Genomic DNA, 16,195 nt, shown 5'->3' with positions numbered 1-16,195 from the left:
AATGCGATTTGACAAGCATGTATGTCAAGTTTTTGTTAAAAAAGGAGATATGCATGCCAAGGAAAAGTAAATTCCTTAGTTTTCTTTGCCAATGAAGAATTTTAAATTAACCCTTTCACTGCTGTTCAATCTCCGGAAACCTTCTCCTCACATGCGGCGAAAATGTTAAAATGCGTCTCCTGGGCCCATGGAGCAGGTACTTCCAGGATGGGTGTGGTACACCCTCCGAAGGGTCAATAATCCCCAACCCTATCCTCGACGAACTCACCCTCGCAGGACCGTCTCATCGGCCCTACCAGTGGGGGCCCTACCTCCGGAAAAGTGACCGCTCTGACTGCAATTTGAAAATCAATCAATCAATCCGATCATCGAAATATGATAGTTTTCATCGCACTCCTGCCAATCAAGCAATCAAGTACGTCTTTGAACCGTGTCTCTGTGATAAAAAATAACGATTTTGTTAACTTTGCAACAAAACGTGGCTGTGGACCACCGGAAAATGGCCATTATATCAAAGTTAACAAAATCATTATTTTTCATCGCAGAAACACGGTTCAAAGACGTACTTTATTGCTTGATTGGCAGGAGTGCGATGAAAACAATCATATTGTGATGATCGGATTGATTGATTGATTTTCAAATTGCAGTCAGAGCGGTCACTTTTCCGGAGGTAGGGCCCCCGCTGGTAGGGCCGATGAGACGGTCTTGCGTGGGTGAGTTCGTCGAGGAAAGGGTCCTGGATTAGTGGGTCCCTTCAAAGTGCTTCGTGGAAGTGCTGACCGTATGGCAGGGAGGAAGAAAAAGTACGTCCACCGCAGTCTGTCGTGCGAACGTACTAGGTACATCCACAGCAGTGAAAGGGTTAAAGGCACTTATGAGTAGTAGCTAATTTTTATTTCCAAAAATTCTTAATAGTTGGCATTCTCATTTTTTGTTCCATAGAATTAATGAAGTATCATAAAATTAGTTATCATTTTTGAATACTAACATATATGTATACCTTCTATTGACAAATAAAATTATATTTAAACAGCAAGAATACATGGAAGAATCCACTAGTGAGTTTTAAAAAACAAAGAATGACCCTACCATGGTACTTATCACATTTTAATTCATACTTATGCTTATCAATTTTTTTCAGTTGGTTGACTGATTGATATAAAATTTACACTTAAACCTTAAGACACTTAAGTATATTAATATTAATTACCATAAATAACCTTGAAAAGATGTAATAAGTTTCACATAACTACCTACATAGTGTATAAGTAGTGTCGAGGTAATATTACTTTCTATAAACTGAGGGCCATAAACAGGTTCAACTTTTATAAATTAAATGATACAATTATTACTTTAAAACAAAGATATTTAATGTAACAAAAGTAATTTCAACTCCACACAAAACATGCATAAAAGAGACATCTAATATCATTTTCAGACTGTATCTTTCCATCTCTACAAAAGAAGATTGCAAAGACAATGCGTTGCAATACCTACTATTCGAGGGCCCTTAAACAGACCACCTGACTCTGGCTTGGAAGTAATGCCCAAAAATTCAGACTTCCTCTTTTGAACAGATATTCAAGGTAACCCGTAGCTTTCATCAACACTGTTACCTGAAAACGTGGACTGATCAGGGCAGGTGATATGGTATTACGTTTTTTAACTACCTGCACCAACTGCAATAATTCATTTCTCCATTGCTTGTATATATGCTCAGAGTTTCTCTTGCATATCACATCAAATTGAGTTTTTGGATTGCTAGGCGACACGTTACCAAGCCATTGTTAGATTCCCAGTCAAGTGAACAGTACATAGGGGTATTCAAGATTTTATTTAGTGCTTTTCCACAAAAATGTTGATTGATTGTAAAACTTGTTTGACTGCACTTGCATTTTCATACAGTACAACACCATGAATGATCATAATTCCATGAAATGATGCCTAACATGGTTGAACAGAGCATAGAAATATTTGCCATTATATGCACGGGCTCCTTCATAAAAACAAGAATTATTCTCCCGAAAAATTAATTAGCAGAACTAGAGTTAGTTTGAGAGTGACTTAAAATATTTACAGCCATACTGTGCATCAATTCTCATCATTTTCTTTTTTTCACAACTCAAACATTACAGACCAACAAACCAGTCCAGAGTAGAGGGGATGACGATGAAATTGAGATAAGTAGCACAGAAGTGGCACCACCCACAGCAAAGCCAACGTCTTTGATATTCAGGTGGAAGCCAGCACGACCAACACCAAGCTACAATGCAACCACAGAAACCACCACCACCACTAGCAATTCGGTACTCATATAACTCAAATGAAAACTATTCTACTTTATACTTTACTGTTGATCAGTGATCATTTGGTTATTATACTATATACATATGTTGGTTACTTATCCACGACAGTCATTCCATTTAAAGTGGTCTGATTTCAAAAAGGTGCCTCATTCAAGCATCATGGATTTCAATGGAAATTTTTATGAATATTTATCCTCAACAAAACTGGGAGAGGTAGCATTTTCAAGTCCTTGCAAAAATAAAAAAAACCTTCAAATTTATGGATCAGCGGGAAGTGAAATGAGTTTAAAGGCTGAGGTTAAGGAATGGATGGAAAAGTGAGCAAATAGCAAGCAGAGTGGCCAATGCAGTGTTTCAGCACTGCAGTGCTGCATCATGAATTTAAATTGCTTAATTGTTAAGCACAGAGCTGGCTCTCTCTCTCTCTCTCTCTCTCTCTCTCTCTCTCTCTCTCTCTCTCTCTATGCATACTTCTCACTGCAGGGAATAGTTAACTGTGGGTAATCAAATTCTTTGAGGACATTTGAAAACTGATGCTCAAGACATTGGTGTGAGCTGCATTCGTTCTATTGGTCCGATCCCAGAAAAGCCTTAACCTTCTTTGATTCTGGCAGTAAAATTGGTCAGGACAGAATTGCATGATTAACCCTATTGTGTGCCAGGCCCATTCCATTTTTGAATGCTACCAGTTGTGTGGCATCTCACAGATGCCAATCAGTGTTGTCTAAATCGTATACATAATTTGAAATTAATTACATTGTAAGCTGTAAAATTTCATTGCTTAGAAGGTAAAATTTCATGTAGGTTGGCAGTTACATAATATATATTGGGAGGTTCTCATCAAATTAAAGACTCGACGCACCTTTTATCAACATTCTTTTTTCTCATTTTCATGACTGCTATAGATCTTTTCCATTGCACTGTTTTCATTTCTTCCCCCACAGATGTGTCACTTCTTTTGAGCCACAGAATGTCCTTCCGCTCTATCTCTCATCTCCTTTGGGAAACGTTTCTGCACGTCCTTAGCAAAAGCAAGGCCATCTTCATTGTTATCCATGATTCCATTTAATTCTATCATCCTTTTCCTCAATTTTGATGGCAAAAATGGAAATTTAAGGCAATATCCTCACATATTCTCCCACTATCTCAGCACAGTGATGATACCTAATAAAATGATATTTTTATGATTTTGAAGTGTTAGCCAGGAAAAATTCTTTAGCCTTTCCTTAGCCTTTCTAAAATCAATGTCATGATAAAAACTTCTTGCCAGCATAGTGTGGATAAGAATGAGGGTGATTTTTTTCCACTTTTTTTCCTGATTGTCACCACATATGTCAGTTTTCTCAACTTTTGATCCTACTGTTCATAATTCTCCAGTTGTAAATTAGTTGTAAACTAGTCATGTATGTACCTATTTTGTGTTTCTGCCTCAAATAGATTGAATCAATCGGTTATCAGGATTGAATGGCCTGCTGTTGTTGACTGAGGTTGACCAGAGTACATACCTATATTCTTTAACTTGAAGGATAGAAACTTCTTGATTCCATCATTAAAATATCTTCATTCCATACTTTCCAAGTTTTGTGGGTATATGCTGATGAAAACCACATCTGGAATTCCAATAATCAGTAAGCAAAACTAGCAACATAACTTTGTAAGAATTATGCCTACTAATAGAGTCATGAAAAATATTTCTTTTACACCAGCAAATTCACATAATCCAGGTATGATATAATCCTGTAAAAATGGGAAAGGGATGGTCATTAGAATTGGTTATCTTGAGCATGAGTCAGGGGGGAAGGAAGGGGTGGGAGATAGATGAAGAGCGCGCAGGTGGTGTTTTCCAGCGATGATAGGGGGCCATAGGCAGCGCAGCAAGAAAGAAAGCAAAGATCAGCAGGGAGGGTATAAACCCCCAACCCCCCCATTATCTCACACTGAGAACTTACATGCACAACTGCCACTACAGGGAGCTTAGGATAGTAATAAGTTTGTGGGAAAATAAGGAGGAATTTCTACAAGTATGGTAAGCATAATGTGAGTGATGAATAGCTTGCAATAAGCCCCAAAAGGATAGTTAGTGGGTAAGCTGGTGTAACACAAGTACATATGTTGTACATAGTTGCCTGGCATTTCATCTATCAGATGCCAAAAAATAAAAATAATTTTTTTGACCTACTAATGTGAGGGAACGTAAAAACATATCAGTGACTAATTCAGAATAACAATAAAATGTACTGATTCAAAAAATGTGTGAGTTCACATATTTATATTGAAGAGATGATGACTTTAGCTTAACTAAATTTTGACCATTTAAATTATTTCATATCATGCTAAGAAAGGGGGTAATCTAAAAACCACTTTAAGTAAGAAAAACGATCTCCAAAACCAGTCCTAGTAGTCACTTAAATTCATCTCCATTAAAGCATTTCTAAGTCCTTAAAAGCTTCAATAAAAAAATTGCCTGCTTCGTTGGAGGGTGGACAAGTCTTTGCTTGCTTAAACCGAAGGTTGCAGGTTAAAGCTCTGCCTTGGTGTCTACGGCATGGGTGCAGGCATTAAATGTGTTTCGTCTATATTATAAAAATTCTAGTAATGGGGAACCTGTTAGCATCAGAGAAATTATTTTCACTATCAATGCTATTATTATAATTATTTAAATTGAGAAAATTGTCCATTAACACTTGTAAATCTGACCTCTTATCGTCCATCCTAATGAAAGGGAGGGATCCAAATGAATATTCAAAAGAAGTAATCAATTTTGTATGCAATTATTATTTTCATGTTAACAGCAAGCTTCTGGCAATTTTTCCTTGCGAAGTGGCAGGAAAGAGAAATTGTGTGAGAGTTATGGAGCTTGGAGCCAGGGGAGAGATAGAGATAGGATAGATACAATGGCCAATCAAATGAAAGATAACTCACGTTTTGCTGAATGCGAACACTCTTGCATAAGGCTAGGCTGAAATGGATTTTACATTAAAGATATGTAAATGGTCAGGAAAAATCTGCAAGAAATTTTATTTTAACCTATTGTTATTATTTATATACATATAATCATAGTGGAAAATGCCCAAAAAGGTGTTGTTTTTACTATTATACCTGTAATGACTAATGATGTATATACATAATGTCCGGTCATAATATTTCATGATGTGTAAATAACATTTTTAAAAGAGTCACTGTCTTCCTAAGGGTTAATGTGAAATAATTATTAACTATACAGTAGACACATAATTTATAAGCAATAACTGCACTAACAATTATGATCAAATGACAGACTGCTGAGTATTAAACATTTGTGCATCATCGAACAAAGTCAGGCACTATAATGAAATGTTGTATATGTATATGAATGAATAAGCACTTACTGAGAAGTTTATTTGTAATCACTAAATTCATGCACTCAAAAATCTTCACATCCTTTCAAAATTCAAATTAAACAAGGAAAAATCAAATGGACTAAAATGAAAAACATTTGAATTTATTAATGCTCAAATGGCTATGTTATCAAATGGCAATTTGCATTTCTTGCGGAGACTATTTCCCACTTCTAATGATGAAGGATTTTAATTCAGCATGCTATTTGAGCCAAAGTAAGTGTAAAAAAATACTCTTCAAAAATTTTGAACTCCAAAACTTGTACTTAAGCAAATTAGATGGTCATAATGACCCCACCATTCAATTTCAAAGAAGGCATTAAAGTTATGTGTCTTCCCTGAAGTCAGTGTAATGAATTTGAATAAATTCTAACAAGCCAACACCAGCTGGGTAGTTTATAGAATATCGATCTTAGAATATAGATGTAATCATATTCTAAGAGTGAAAATAGTACAATAACTCCAATGCTATGGTCTAGATTCTCATCTGTACAGAAATTTGCCTCTCTTCCAGAATGCTCCTTATTTGCATGTCCCTAAGAACATCGATGAAAATATAATCCCTGTGAGTAACAATCAAGTAAGTATTTCAAAGCTTCCCACTAAATAAATACTTATACATAACCTGGGTGGAAATTAACAATCGTTAAATATTTTAGGATTAAAAATATTTTGACTACAATTTATTATCAAAAATTAAAAAATTAAATTTTACTAAATATGTAACTTAAAATAAGTTTTTTAGCATGAAAACTTTTAAGCACTTAAAACCATTACAGAGTACACCCAGAAAATTTTATTTCCACAACAATGGTAAAACAGTAAATGATAAAACATGTTATTACAATACAGTTTTCTGACTTTTAAAGTATTCCATCCCAGAAGAGATAACAGAAACCTCGATCTTACAATTAGTAGTTTCATCTTAAGGAGCAATATAAAAAGAATATTATTATTGTATAATTAAATATTTTATACGGATATAATTAATCATTTATGTTATTAAATTAAATTCTATGTTACGTCAAATAACTCCTCATGATTTATGGGAATAAACCCATTTGATGGCAGATTAATCTAATACATACATATGTACTTATCACGCACAACTTTGCAAATGAAAATGGAATTGAAACTTGTTGACTATCCCACTTGAAAAATAACCATAACTGAAATACTAATTTCTCATGTAACTAAAAATTAAAAGGTGACAGATGTGTGTTTTGAGTGTAACCATGATTTTTTTTACATTCCCTTTAACTTGGAAGTATAAAAATGTTATCACATAGTCAACACTTCTCATAGATAGGAAATATTTTAGCAGCGATTCTTTTGGGAAGGAAGTGGAATTGAACGGAGGTAAGTTGGAAGGATTTGATGTGACGGCACTCTCAAAATTTTTGGCGTAGCTTTGAGCCCCATGGACCATTATCCACCCTGCCCCAATCCACAACTGGTTATGGTCTTTGCCTAAATCTGTATAAAAATGTAAAACTATGTACTACCAAAAACTCAATTACCACACTGACATTAATAATTAAAACCGAATGTTTTTTGCAAAAATACCTCTAACCAAACAAATATTCTTCACACCCAAATTTTTCTTTGACAGAGACATCCACCAAGGCAACAAGAAACTTCCAGGACTGCTCCATCTCCTTCATTACAGGCTCTAACTACTCTAGCCTTCAAATCACTGGTAAGATTCATCGTTTTCTCATTTTTTACACTACTAGTCAAAAACCACACACTAATCATGTGGTTTCATCATGTTCATATCTCAAGGCAAGATATTACTTTCAAATAAATATAATTTCAAAGGCTCTCACATCTTCAGTCATATTTACAATCCTCCTCTAATTCATTCTGAAGTGAGGGTCATGGTGTTTTTTTATGTTATGGCTCTTCATTTTCAGACGAGGCAAGATGCTGAATCTGTATCTTCCGGTCCCACAAAAAGGACACCAGTGATTGATCAAATTACTGAGCCATCATCACAGGAAGATAAAACTACAGCAAAACCACCAACAAAGGTAAGTACCTACTGCAGTAGAACGCTAGTTATGGATTCTGAAGGAGGGTGAAAAGCAAGCAGGTAATCAAAAGAGACATCATCCATTCATGATCATTTTAGTAACTTTCACTCTGGTTTCTGTGTGGTGCTTTCTCTCCTATTTTACACCTATTTCATGGACTTGTTTGCTTTGAGGTGAGGAAAGGTAGAAATGGCAGAGGTGAACTCTAAGGTTAATCTGCATCTTAGGACACCAGCAGTTAGCAAAAAAAAAGGATATGGGTGTATGAATTGCCTCCAAGATCTTGTGAAAGTCCTTTTTCGTTTGGGGGATAAACAAATTCCTATTTGCACCAATCAATTCAGCATAATATCTCTCTTAATGTCTTGTTTCTGTTGAGCAAGGATATGCGGTGATGTCCTAATACGATGTTCTCCATGTTGCTCCAAAAAGTATTTATTCTTAATTTCTCAAGCAATCTAAGCCTAGTGAGTAGCCTATGAGCAACTAGCAGCTACCAAGCTAACTTGTTTAAAATAGTATGTATGATATGCTTTCTGTATGCCTCTATGATGAATTGCACAGCTTTCCTTTGTATTTTATTAAGTTCACAGATTAAAAGTCTTTGTGAGCCATGTGCTTGCTGTGCATTCAAGGTCTGGCTTGATGAGTGCTAAGTAGCAACTCTCTGCATATTACTTTTTCTTATGAAAATCCTCCCGCCCTACGCTTAACGAATTGTAGCTTCTTCAGGGCTGTGCCGCAAATACTTTTTATATTTGTTCTCCATGAAAAGTTAATATAGCTCCCAGTTATTTCGCTTCATCTTTTTCACTTCGCCTCATCAACAAGCTTCGTCTTTGTACTAGCACAACATATACACAGGTAATCTGAGGGACTGGCAGTGCGTGGTGCATCATTACAGTGCGTGTTATTTCTGGCTGCAACGACCGCTGAGTCGGGGACGACCAAACTCAAAAATTTTGGTCGGACGACTCGGGTCTGTCCAACGAGTCGCACTTGGCCTAGTGCGCACCTGCCCTTAATCTCTCTTAAAAACAGACTTTGCACACTTCAAGAAATATCTCAGTAAAAAGTAAAAATCATAGACTTCTTAAGTAAATATGCGGTAGACAAAGGCGGTGGTCAGATAGTGTTCGGAACAACACAAGCTTGAGTTCTTCTACTCATGTGGAAAGACTTCTTTTGCAGGATTTATGAATTCTCCTTCAAGGGGCTATTTCCAATGAACTCTTTGAGGAATTAATTGCACTAAAGGGTAACTTGAATTATTTTAATAACCAATTTTGATTAAAGAAAACTTTTGTATCACTGACCTACTTGTTTTATTTTGTTGAAGTATTTCAAGTATTTTCAGTACAGAAGTGTAGTAGTAGTACAAGTATTTTAAAATACAGTACTTTAATTAGTATTTTGAAAGATATTTACTAATGTATTTTGTAAATATGTATTTAAAATGCTAACATTTCAAGTATTTTTTTATTTGTATTTAAAATACTGGAGAGCGAGTATTCTGCCCAATTGTGCTTACATGATACCAGTAAATACCAACTAAGAAAAGTTCAATGATTGGAGTTGTTTTCCATAATATTGAAAGATAAATTTTAACTTCCACCACTAACTTCTGTCCATTTGCAGAATTCACATCACAAAATAAACCCAATGAACACCAAACAAATGTCAAATTATAGTTGAATCCTATTATGTACTGGATGGACCACCCCTGAAATACACGCAACACACACTGCACATGTAATGACCCTGTTGCAGCAAAGAGGGGTTATGGCATTTTCATGAATTACCAAGTACATACCAGTGATCGTATTTTTGTCGTCAATCTCCTCTATCTAAATTGAAAGGTAAATCCATAGGTGGATCTAGGGGGGAGGGGGAACAGGGGCACGTGCCCCCCACCCCCAGACCCTTAAAAAATACGCAAGATTTTTAATACGGTCCCGTCATCATTGCGTTCATTTTGTATTACGGTGTATCCTTGTGCCCCCCCAGAGCAAAATCCTGGATACCGCCTTGCTTGTGCCCCCCCCCAGAAAGAAATCCTGGATCTGCCCCTGGGAAAATCCATTAAATTAGGGAAAAGAATCGATCTTTCCATAGCCACGTTTCCATTTAAGTCAAGACTAAGGATAACTTCCTGGTGCAGAAAAAATAATTACTTTTCTAGACATCTTTGCTCTGCTTCACAGCTGTGATTACATTAGGACTCCTGGGTGAAATTTGACAACTACGTTTTCTTACACTTCCAATTATTTCATCATTTTGGAATTTTGCAATCATATTCTTGCGTGATGCCAAAACAATATTTTAGTTCAGAAATTGAATTAAATTTATTGTGAATATTTCCACAAGGTTTCTATGCTATTGTAGAATGAAGATATCAACACTACAACATGATGTCTGTTCTTAAAACTCTCTTGAGGAGCATTTTTTTTCAAGTTTTTAGTGCTAATAAATTCAATTTTTACTTACATCCTCAATGAAGTCCTGAGTAGTTAATTTTAATTGTACACCTACAGTGGCTTTTAACACTAAATTCTATCCATATATTTTTTTAAATAATCTATTGCCTAACCTTATCACATATCTGATAATTTTAAATGTTGTAAAATTAAATAAATCCTCACTGTAGCAGCTTCAAACTCAAGCATGACAAATTTGTTTTATAATTCAGGACATTGTGCATGACAAGATACCAGGATTTGGGTCTGTGTCCGACGTGGAATCCTTACTGTCTCTAGGGGGAGTTTCAGATTCTGATTTAGGAACAGGTCTCGGAGGAGGTGGATTGGCCCACCGAGTGAGTATCTTTCATTTGCTATGAATTTTGTATTCAAACCAATCCTCAGGAAGAAATACTGAGTAAGAGTACCCAAATGAAATATGTATTGTATTACAAATTTAAAAATCCATCACAGGATATGTGAGCAACCTGCAGCCATCACCACATTTTATATAGTCCAAAAAATATGCTCTCTTTAACTCTGCCCCTTTAGATAAAGAAAAAGACCAATGGAATAGTTTATTAGTTTAAATATTTACACCAAAATTAGCTCTGCTAATAGCAGCCCACATGTTTGAAAATGTTGCCCTAGTCAAAGGGAATAAAAAGCAGACAATATATTTATGGCTATGAATACACCTACAAAGTGTACTAAATATTGAGTCACATAAAAATATACCATGAAATAACTGAAAGATAAACACTTATCTGGAATGATTGCAGTTAATACATAGTATGAAATTTAAATATGCATGTATAGCAATTTAGCATAAGAATTAAGAATGAGTCACTAACGCATGATATCAATCAAGTATTGAGGCTATCGTTTGTTGAGTGAAGAATGGAAAAATCCTTTTTATAAGTGGGTAACTTCTTTGTCATTATTTGGAATCTGTTGAGTCTTTGATGTAAGTGTTTGAGCTTCAGGCATTCTGCAGGTGATATCAAACACATAGGAGAAGCAGAAAGCTAGTAAAGAAGATATACACTGAAGCAGACGTCTATACTACAATGTACCTCAGAGGAGAATTTCTTTTCCAAACAGATAATAGCAGTGGCACTTCAAAGAGCTCTGACATCTACCACAAGCACAAGTACCACCACGACTACAACAACCACAACAACTACACCAAGGCCCACAACTACAACAACGAAGGCACCAAAACCAAAGAGGTTGCCGTCCAACCAAGGAGGAGGTGTAAGTACATGCATATGTATTATGTATTGGCCCAATGCAACATGTAGATATTGATGTGTATGGATACGTAAGTATGGATTTGTATATGGATGTATTCCAGACAAATTCTACCAGGCGTTTGCCCCTTGAGCCACCAATTTCACCCAAATTTTGCAAATCATCTTCATTTTATTAAAAAACAAAAGCCCCAAAACTTTATGTAATGCAATCAACGATTTACGCGATATTGCAATGTTGAAATAACTGCAATTTTACGTAAGCATCTTAACATTAACTATCATATAAAATCATTTCTGGCTTGATTTTGTGGAAGTTTGATATATCCATTATGAAAGAATATAAATGATTATTTCCACGCTTTTTAATTCAAAACTGAACAACCGACCATGATTTCAACGCATTGTGTTATTTTCAAGGGCCAAGGTGTTGAAGCACTTGGTCCTTGAAAATGACGCAATGGTTGATTGTTGAGTTTTGAATTAAAAAGTGTGGAAATATCCATTTGTGTTCTTTCATCATGGATATTAACTGCTGCGATATAATCTGCTTTGGTGAAGGCAGTGTTCCATGAGAGTGGAAAGGCTCTCTCTTTGCATGCACCAATACACTGCGATGCTTGTCCTACTCATGAAACATTTTGTTAAAAGCTCACACAGGGGTTATGCAACAGGATTTCAGCTGTGGAGAATTTTAAGGAAAAATACAACAGGCACACAGAGTGAATCTTCCCCAGAGATTGGACAATCACAAAGGAAGGCTCAGCACCAGAGTATCACAACCGCGTTGAAAGTAACTACGTTACAGATTTCACAAAACCACCAATCCTCAGCCCTCCATCAGCCCCCTCCACATTCCTCTGACGTTTGTTTTCCTCTCTGAGAGGGAACAGACCATGAATCATTAGCTTGGGAGGAAAATATCATGTTACACGAGAACAATGGAAACCTTATTCATCCCTCCCCCGTCCTCATCGACGTACCTTTTTCAGCTTCAAATTCATCCCCTTATCTGGAGGCAAATGGTATGTATGTGAGTCACCTATTGGACCCAAAGGAGTCTAACAATTGCTTTCGGCAATTGGGTGACATGCAAGGGGTTCAAAAAAGAATGAGACCAAACACGATGCATTTTTGACATTGTTTATGTTATTTTAAGCTCTCATTGATTGACTCGACAAAGCTTCTAGTCACAACAAGGCTATAACAATACTCGACACTACCCAAGAAATACAATTTTCAAAGAAATAGGCATTCCATGAGCACACTCACAGAGGACGGGACAGACTGGAAATGCAAACTGCGTATATCACATAGCTTACCTGGCTTCGCCTTTGAAGGATAAAACACGATTCTGGGAAACTTTGTGGTACTCCATCACAAACTTTATTCAGTGAGGAAACTTTTACTAAACCACAAAAATAAAACTAGAACACGACCCGGGTTTCAACATCTTAGCATCATCATCATCAGGTGGTTGACGATGATGCAAAGATGTTGAAACCCAGGTCAACCACCTGATGATGACGCTAGGACTTTGAAACCAAGTAGGTCGTGTTCAGTTTCATTTATGTGGTTTAGTAGGCATTTCCTCACTGAATAAAGTTCGCCTTTGAAGCCAACGACGCCACTTTGCAAGTTGCAAGATCGGAGGTGTGGGTGTAGGTGGGCTGGCTCCCTCCCTCGTTGGTGGCATCGTTGCTTGAAAGTCCGAGGGAGCAAATTCCACCTCTCCTTTGAGTGCTTCTGCTGCCCAACCCTGAGGAAAATTTTAATTCAGACAATAATTTCAAAGATAGAAGCCAACCTTCTTGTCCAACTGCAATGGGTTCAATATCACAGCCTCTTAATTGAGTTAGCGAGCGATAAAGGACTTTCTGGCTGTGTTGCAGAAGAGAATGAACTGTATTTTTGTGAATTTCCTCTTCCGAATTCTAGGGTAACTGAATATTGGATCACAAAGGAATCTCTTCCAACACTTAAGAGGCTAGCAAGATAGTTCCTTTGCATTCCCCCTGCTACTGTTGCCAGTGAGATAGCCTTCAGCACCATTGGCTCATCATGAGGTACTAAGCATAACCGTTTAGATCCCGAGTGTGTAAAGATATTAGTTTTTTATAAATACATAACTTGAAAGCTTATTAAGCTTTTTAAATTTCATTCAGATTATTAATATATAAATAAGTCGGCATGTATTTATGTATTTATGAAAATGAAACAAAACTAGCTCTCAGCAACATTCTTCAGCTGTTAGGGTCCACATACTTTTATTATATTTTCATAAATAAGGATTTAAAATATAGATAATTTAATTCAATTGCTGTTAAAATAAATAGGTAAAATATAAAAAATTAAACAACACTCAAATTTTTATACATTTTTTAAAACAAATATTTTTAACTTAAACAGCCTCTAAAATATGTTTTTATGCAAAATAAATTGATAGCCTATTGAATCCAAGTCTTTCTTTGGCCCAATTGGCCCAATAATAAATCTAAGTCTTTTCATTCTTACATTCCTTTGAAGTGGGTATAGTTGCCTTGGGCCAAACTCAAGGGTAACATTGGCCCAAGGAAAAATATTTTTTTTAATAAAGTTTAATTTTTTTTTAAAGTTGATAACTAATCAGATACTGTACAAAATACAATCTATATGGGTTAAATATGATGTTCTAAAGGCCTGAAAAGGTAAAACAGAAAAAAATTAGAAGAATCTTTAAAAATATTTTTGAAAGTAGGCCAAAGCAGCCTGTATGTACAGTGCTACTCCTAAAGTTTTCATCTATTTTTGAAATCACAAAAAGAGGAATATAAATCAATACTATTAATCTACGATTTCAGGACGACTTAATAACAACCCCAGCTGGAGGGCAGCTAAAACTGTTGCCCCCAAAAAGTGAATCCACATGGCCAAAACCCAAAGAGAATAACCACGGTCATTAAATAATTATGCGAGCCTCTATACCAATTATACTCTGTTCATTTATCTCTGCAGGTGAGCTGGTGTGGCCAAAGCCACTCCAGCTCAAAGATTCGAGAAAGGGAAAAAATTAAACACCCATTCAATTGTAATTTTACATCTATTAACCAAGGTGTTTTTTCAATCGCAAACATCGAAAATGTAGGAAAAACACGCAAAAATAGTGCGAGAATTTCGCATTTGTAGCCGCGGGGCGCTGGCCAAAACGTCCCAATCCATCACCATGGAGTTACATGAAGAGTGGTAGTGGAGGGGGCTGCTGGTGCTATGCCATTTGAAGCGTCTAAGCTTATGCCTTATGGAAGTTTTGGGACGCCGCCCGAGCATGCGCAGAACGACGTATCTATACTCTGTTCATTTTATCTTTGCAAGTGGAGATGAGGGGAGGGAAAGTTTCTCGACTCGTGGCTTTCCCTATGCCAATCAGCAAACAGTAGGCGTGGCCTCAGTGAGTCGCTCTCAGACCTCCGCCGAGTGAACATCGTGAATCTGATCGTGGAGCAGTGTTGCCAAGCCTCACCTTGTATGTGACTAAGTATGCCTTTCACCGACGGTGCCTCATTCAGCACGGTAGCTGACAATGTCGTGAGCTTCTGTGAAAGGATTATCCCCAATGCCTTCCAAATGAGTCGCTGGGGCCAAAATACCTGTGGCCACATATGACTCACACGTTTTCAGTGACAAAGTAGAGCGGCTATGTACATTTGGCAACGTTATGTTCGCTCCTCTCTCTCTCTCTCTTATTAGTACCCCTCCCCTATCAGCAAAGCCATCCGAGGGCGTCCGGGCTCTTATGAAAGCTCACCTGCAGGCATAAAGTGAACAGGCTATTATAATACCATTGTTTTAGCAAGAATTATCCAATGTGAAAAAAATCACAGCCATTCAGCATTTATAAACAATCATATCTGGAGTAACTTTGTGGATGATTTACGATTAAATAAACACTTGTTATATGTCTCACTAATTCTATGAAAGTCATACCAGGTTTCTACGAATACATGAGTACCATTTTGAATGAGAAAAATGACAAAAGCCAATAATATCTTCACACACTTCATTTCTTCCTTGCACATTGCCCTCCTAATGCCTCAACAGTAAAGAGTGTGTCATTCATTTCTTTACAGGGTCTGAACACTCAAGAAGGATCAGTGCTTTGGGCCCTGACAAATGGTGCTCGCAGAACCACAACAAAACCACCAGCACAGTCACTTGATGACCTCCAGAAGCAACTCCTCCTCCTCCAACTGCTAAGGTACTACCTGTAGAGTCCAACATTTTATTACCCAAAAGGCCTTCCTCTCAGTTGATTGATATTTGCATATGCCTCTTCTTACATCACCAAGTCCTCTTACATCAACTAAGTAACATTTGCTATGAGAATAACCATAGTTATCAACAAGTACCATCGTTGTTGCTGATAAAAAATTATAATATAAATCGTTTTAATTCTATATTTTATTTCAAGAAGATATAAGCAAAATATCAGCTATACTTTAGTACATATGTATGCTGATAGATGAAGTGAGATGTCTCACCATTAATTTGAATCTTTCCTCCATGAACAGGGAACAAGCTGGAGGAATTGCATCTACAACCCATAAGCCAAATGCCAACCGAGGATTTGCTGGCCTCAGCCTACAAGTGAGATTCAGATATTCTTTTATCATAATAGACTTGAATATTAGCTAACAGCAGTTTATAAAAAAAAGCACAGTTATTTGCACATGTACAGCAGATGGACCCAAATAATCCTGTAGGTTATGCAGACCATTTAATTAATTT

The 16,195-nt window shown here is 36.6% G+C and overlaps 1 protein-coding gene across 1 annotated transcript in view; it reads left to right on the top strand.

Annotated features, from left to right (window-relative positions):
• Positions 1–16,195, top strand: part of LOC124162237 (mucin-5AC-like) — a 128,554-nt gene that overhangs the window by 92,264 nt on the left and 20,095 nt on the right. Inside the window, exons 20-27 of the mRNA XM_046538702.1 lie at positions 2,136–2,306; positions 6,198–6,263; positions 7,296–7,382; positions 7,600–7,716; positions 10,409–10,534; positions 11,283–11,435; positions 15,538–15,665; positions 15,979–16,054. Of these exons, the coding sequence (XP_046394658.1) occupies positions 2,136–2,306; positions 6,198–6,263; positions 7,296–7,382; positions 7,600–7,716; positions 10,409–10,534; positions 11,283–11,435; positions 15,538–15,665; positions 15,979–16,054 (924 nt within the window). The remainder of the gene's footprint in view (positions 1–2,135; positions 2,307–6,197; positions 6,264–7,295; positions 7,383–7,599; positions 7,717–10,408; positions 10,535–11,282; positions 11,436–15,537; positions 15,666–15,978; positions 16,055–16,195) is intronic.

This window comes from Ischnura elegans, chromosome 7 (genome assembly GCF_921293095.1).
Source record: "Ischnura elegans chromosome 7, ioIscEleg1.1, whole genome shotgun sequence".
Classification (NCBI taxonomy): domain Eukaryota; kingdom Metazoa; phylum Arthropoda; class Insecta; order Odonata; family Coenagrionidae; genus Ischnura; species Ischnura elegans.
Note: the sequence above shows the minus strand (reverse complement) of the source record. Positions and strands in the feature narration are given on the sequence as shown.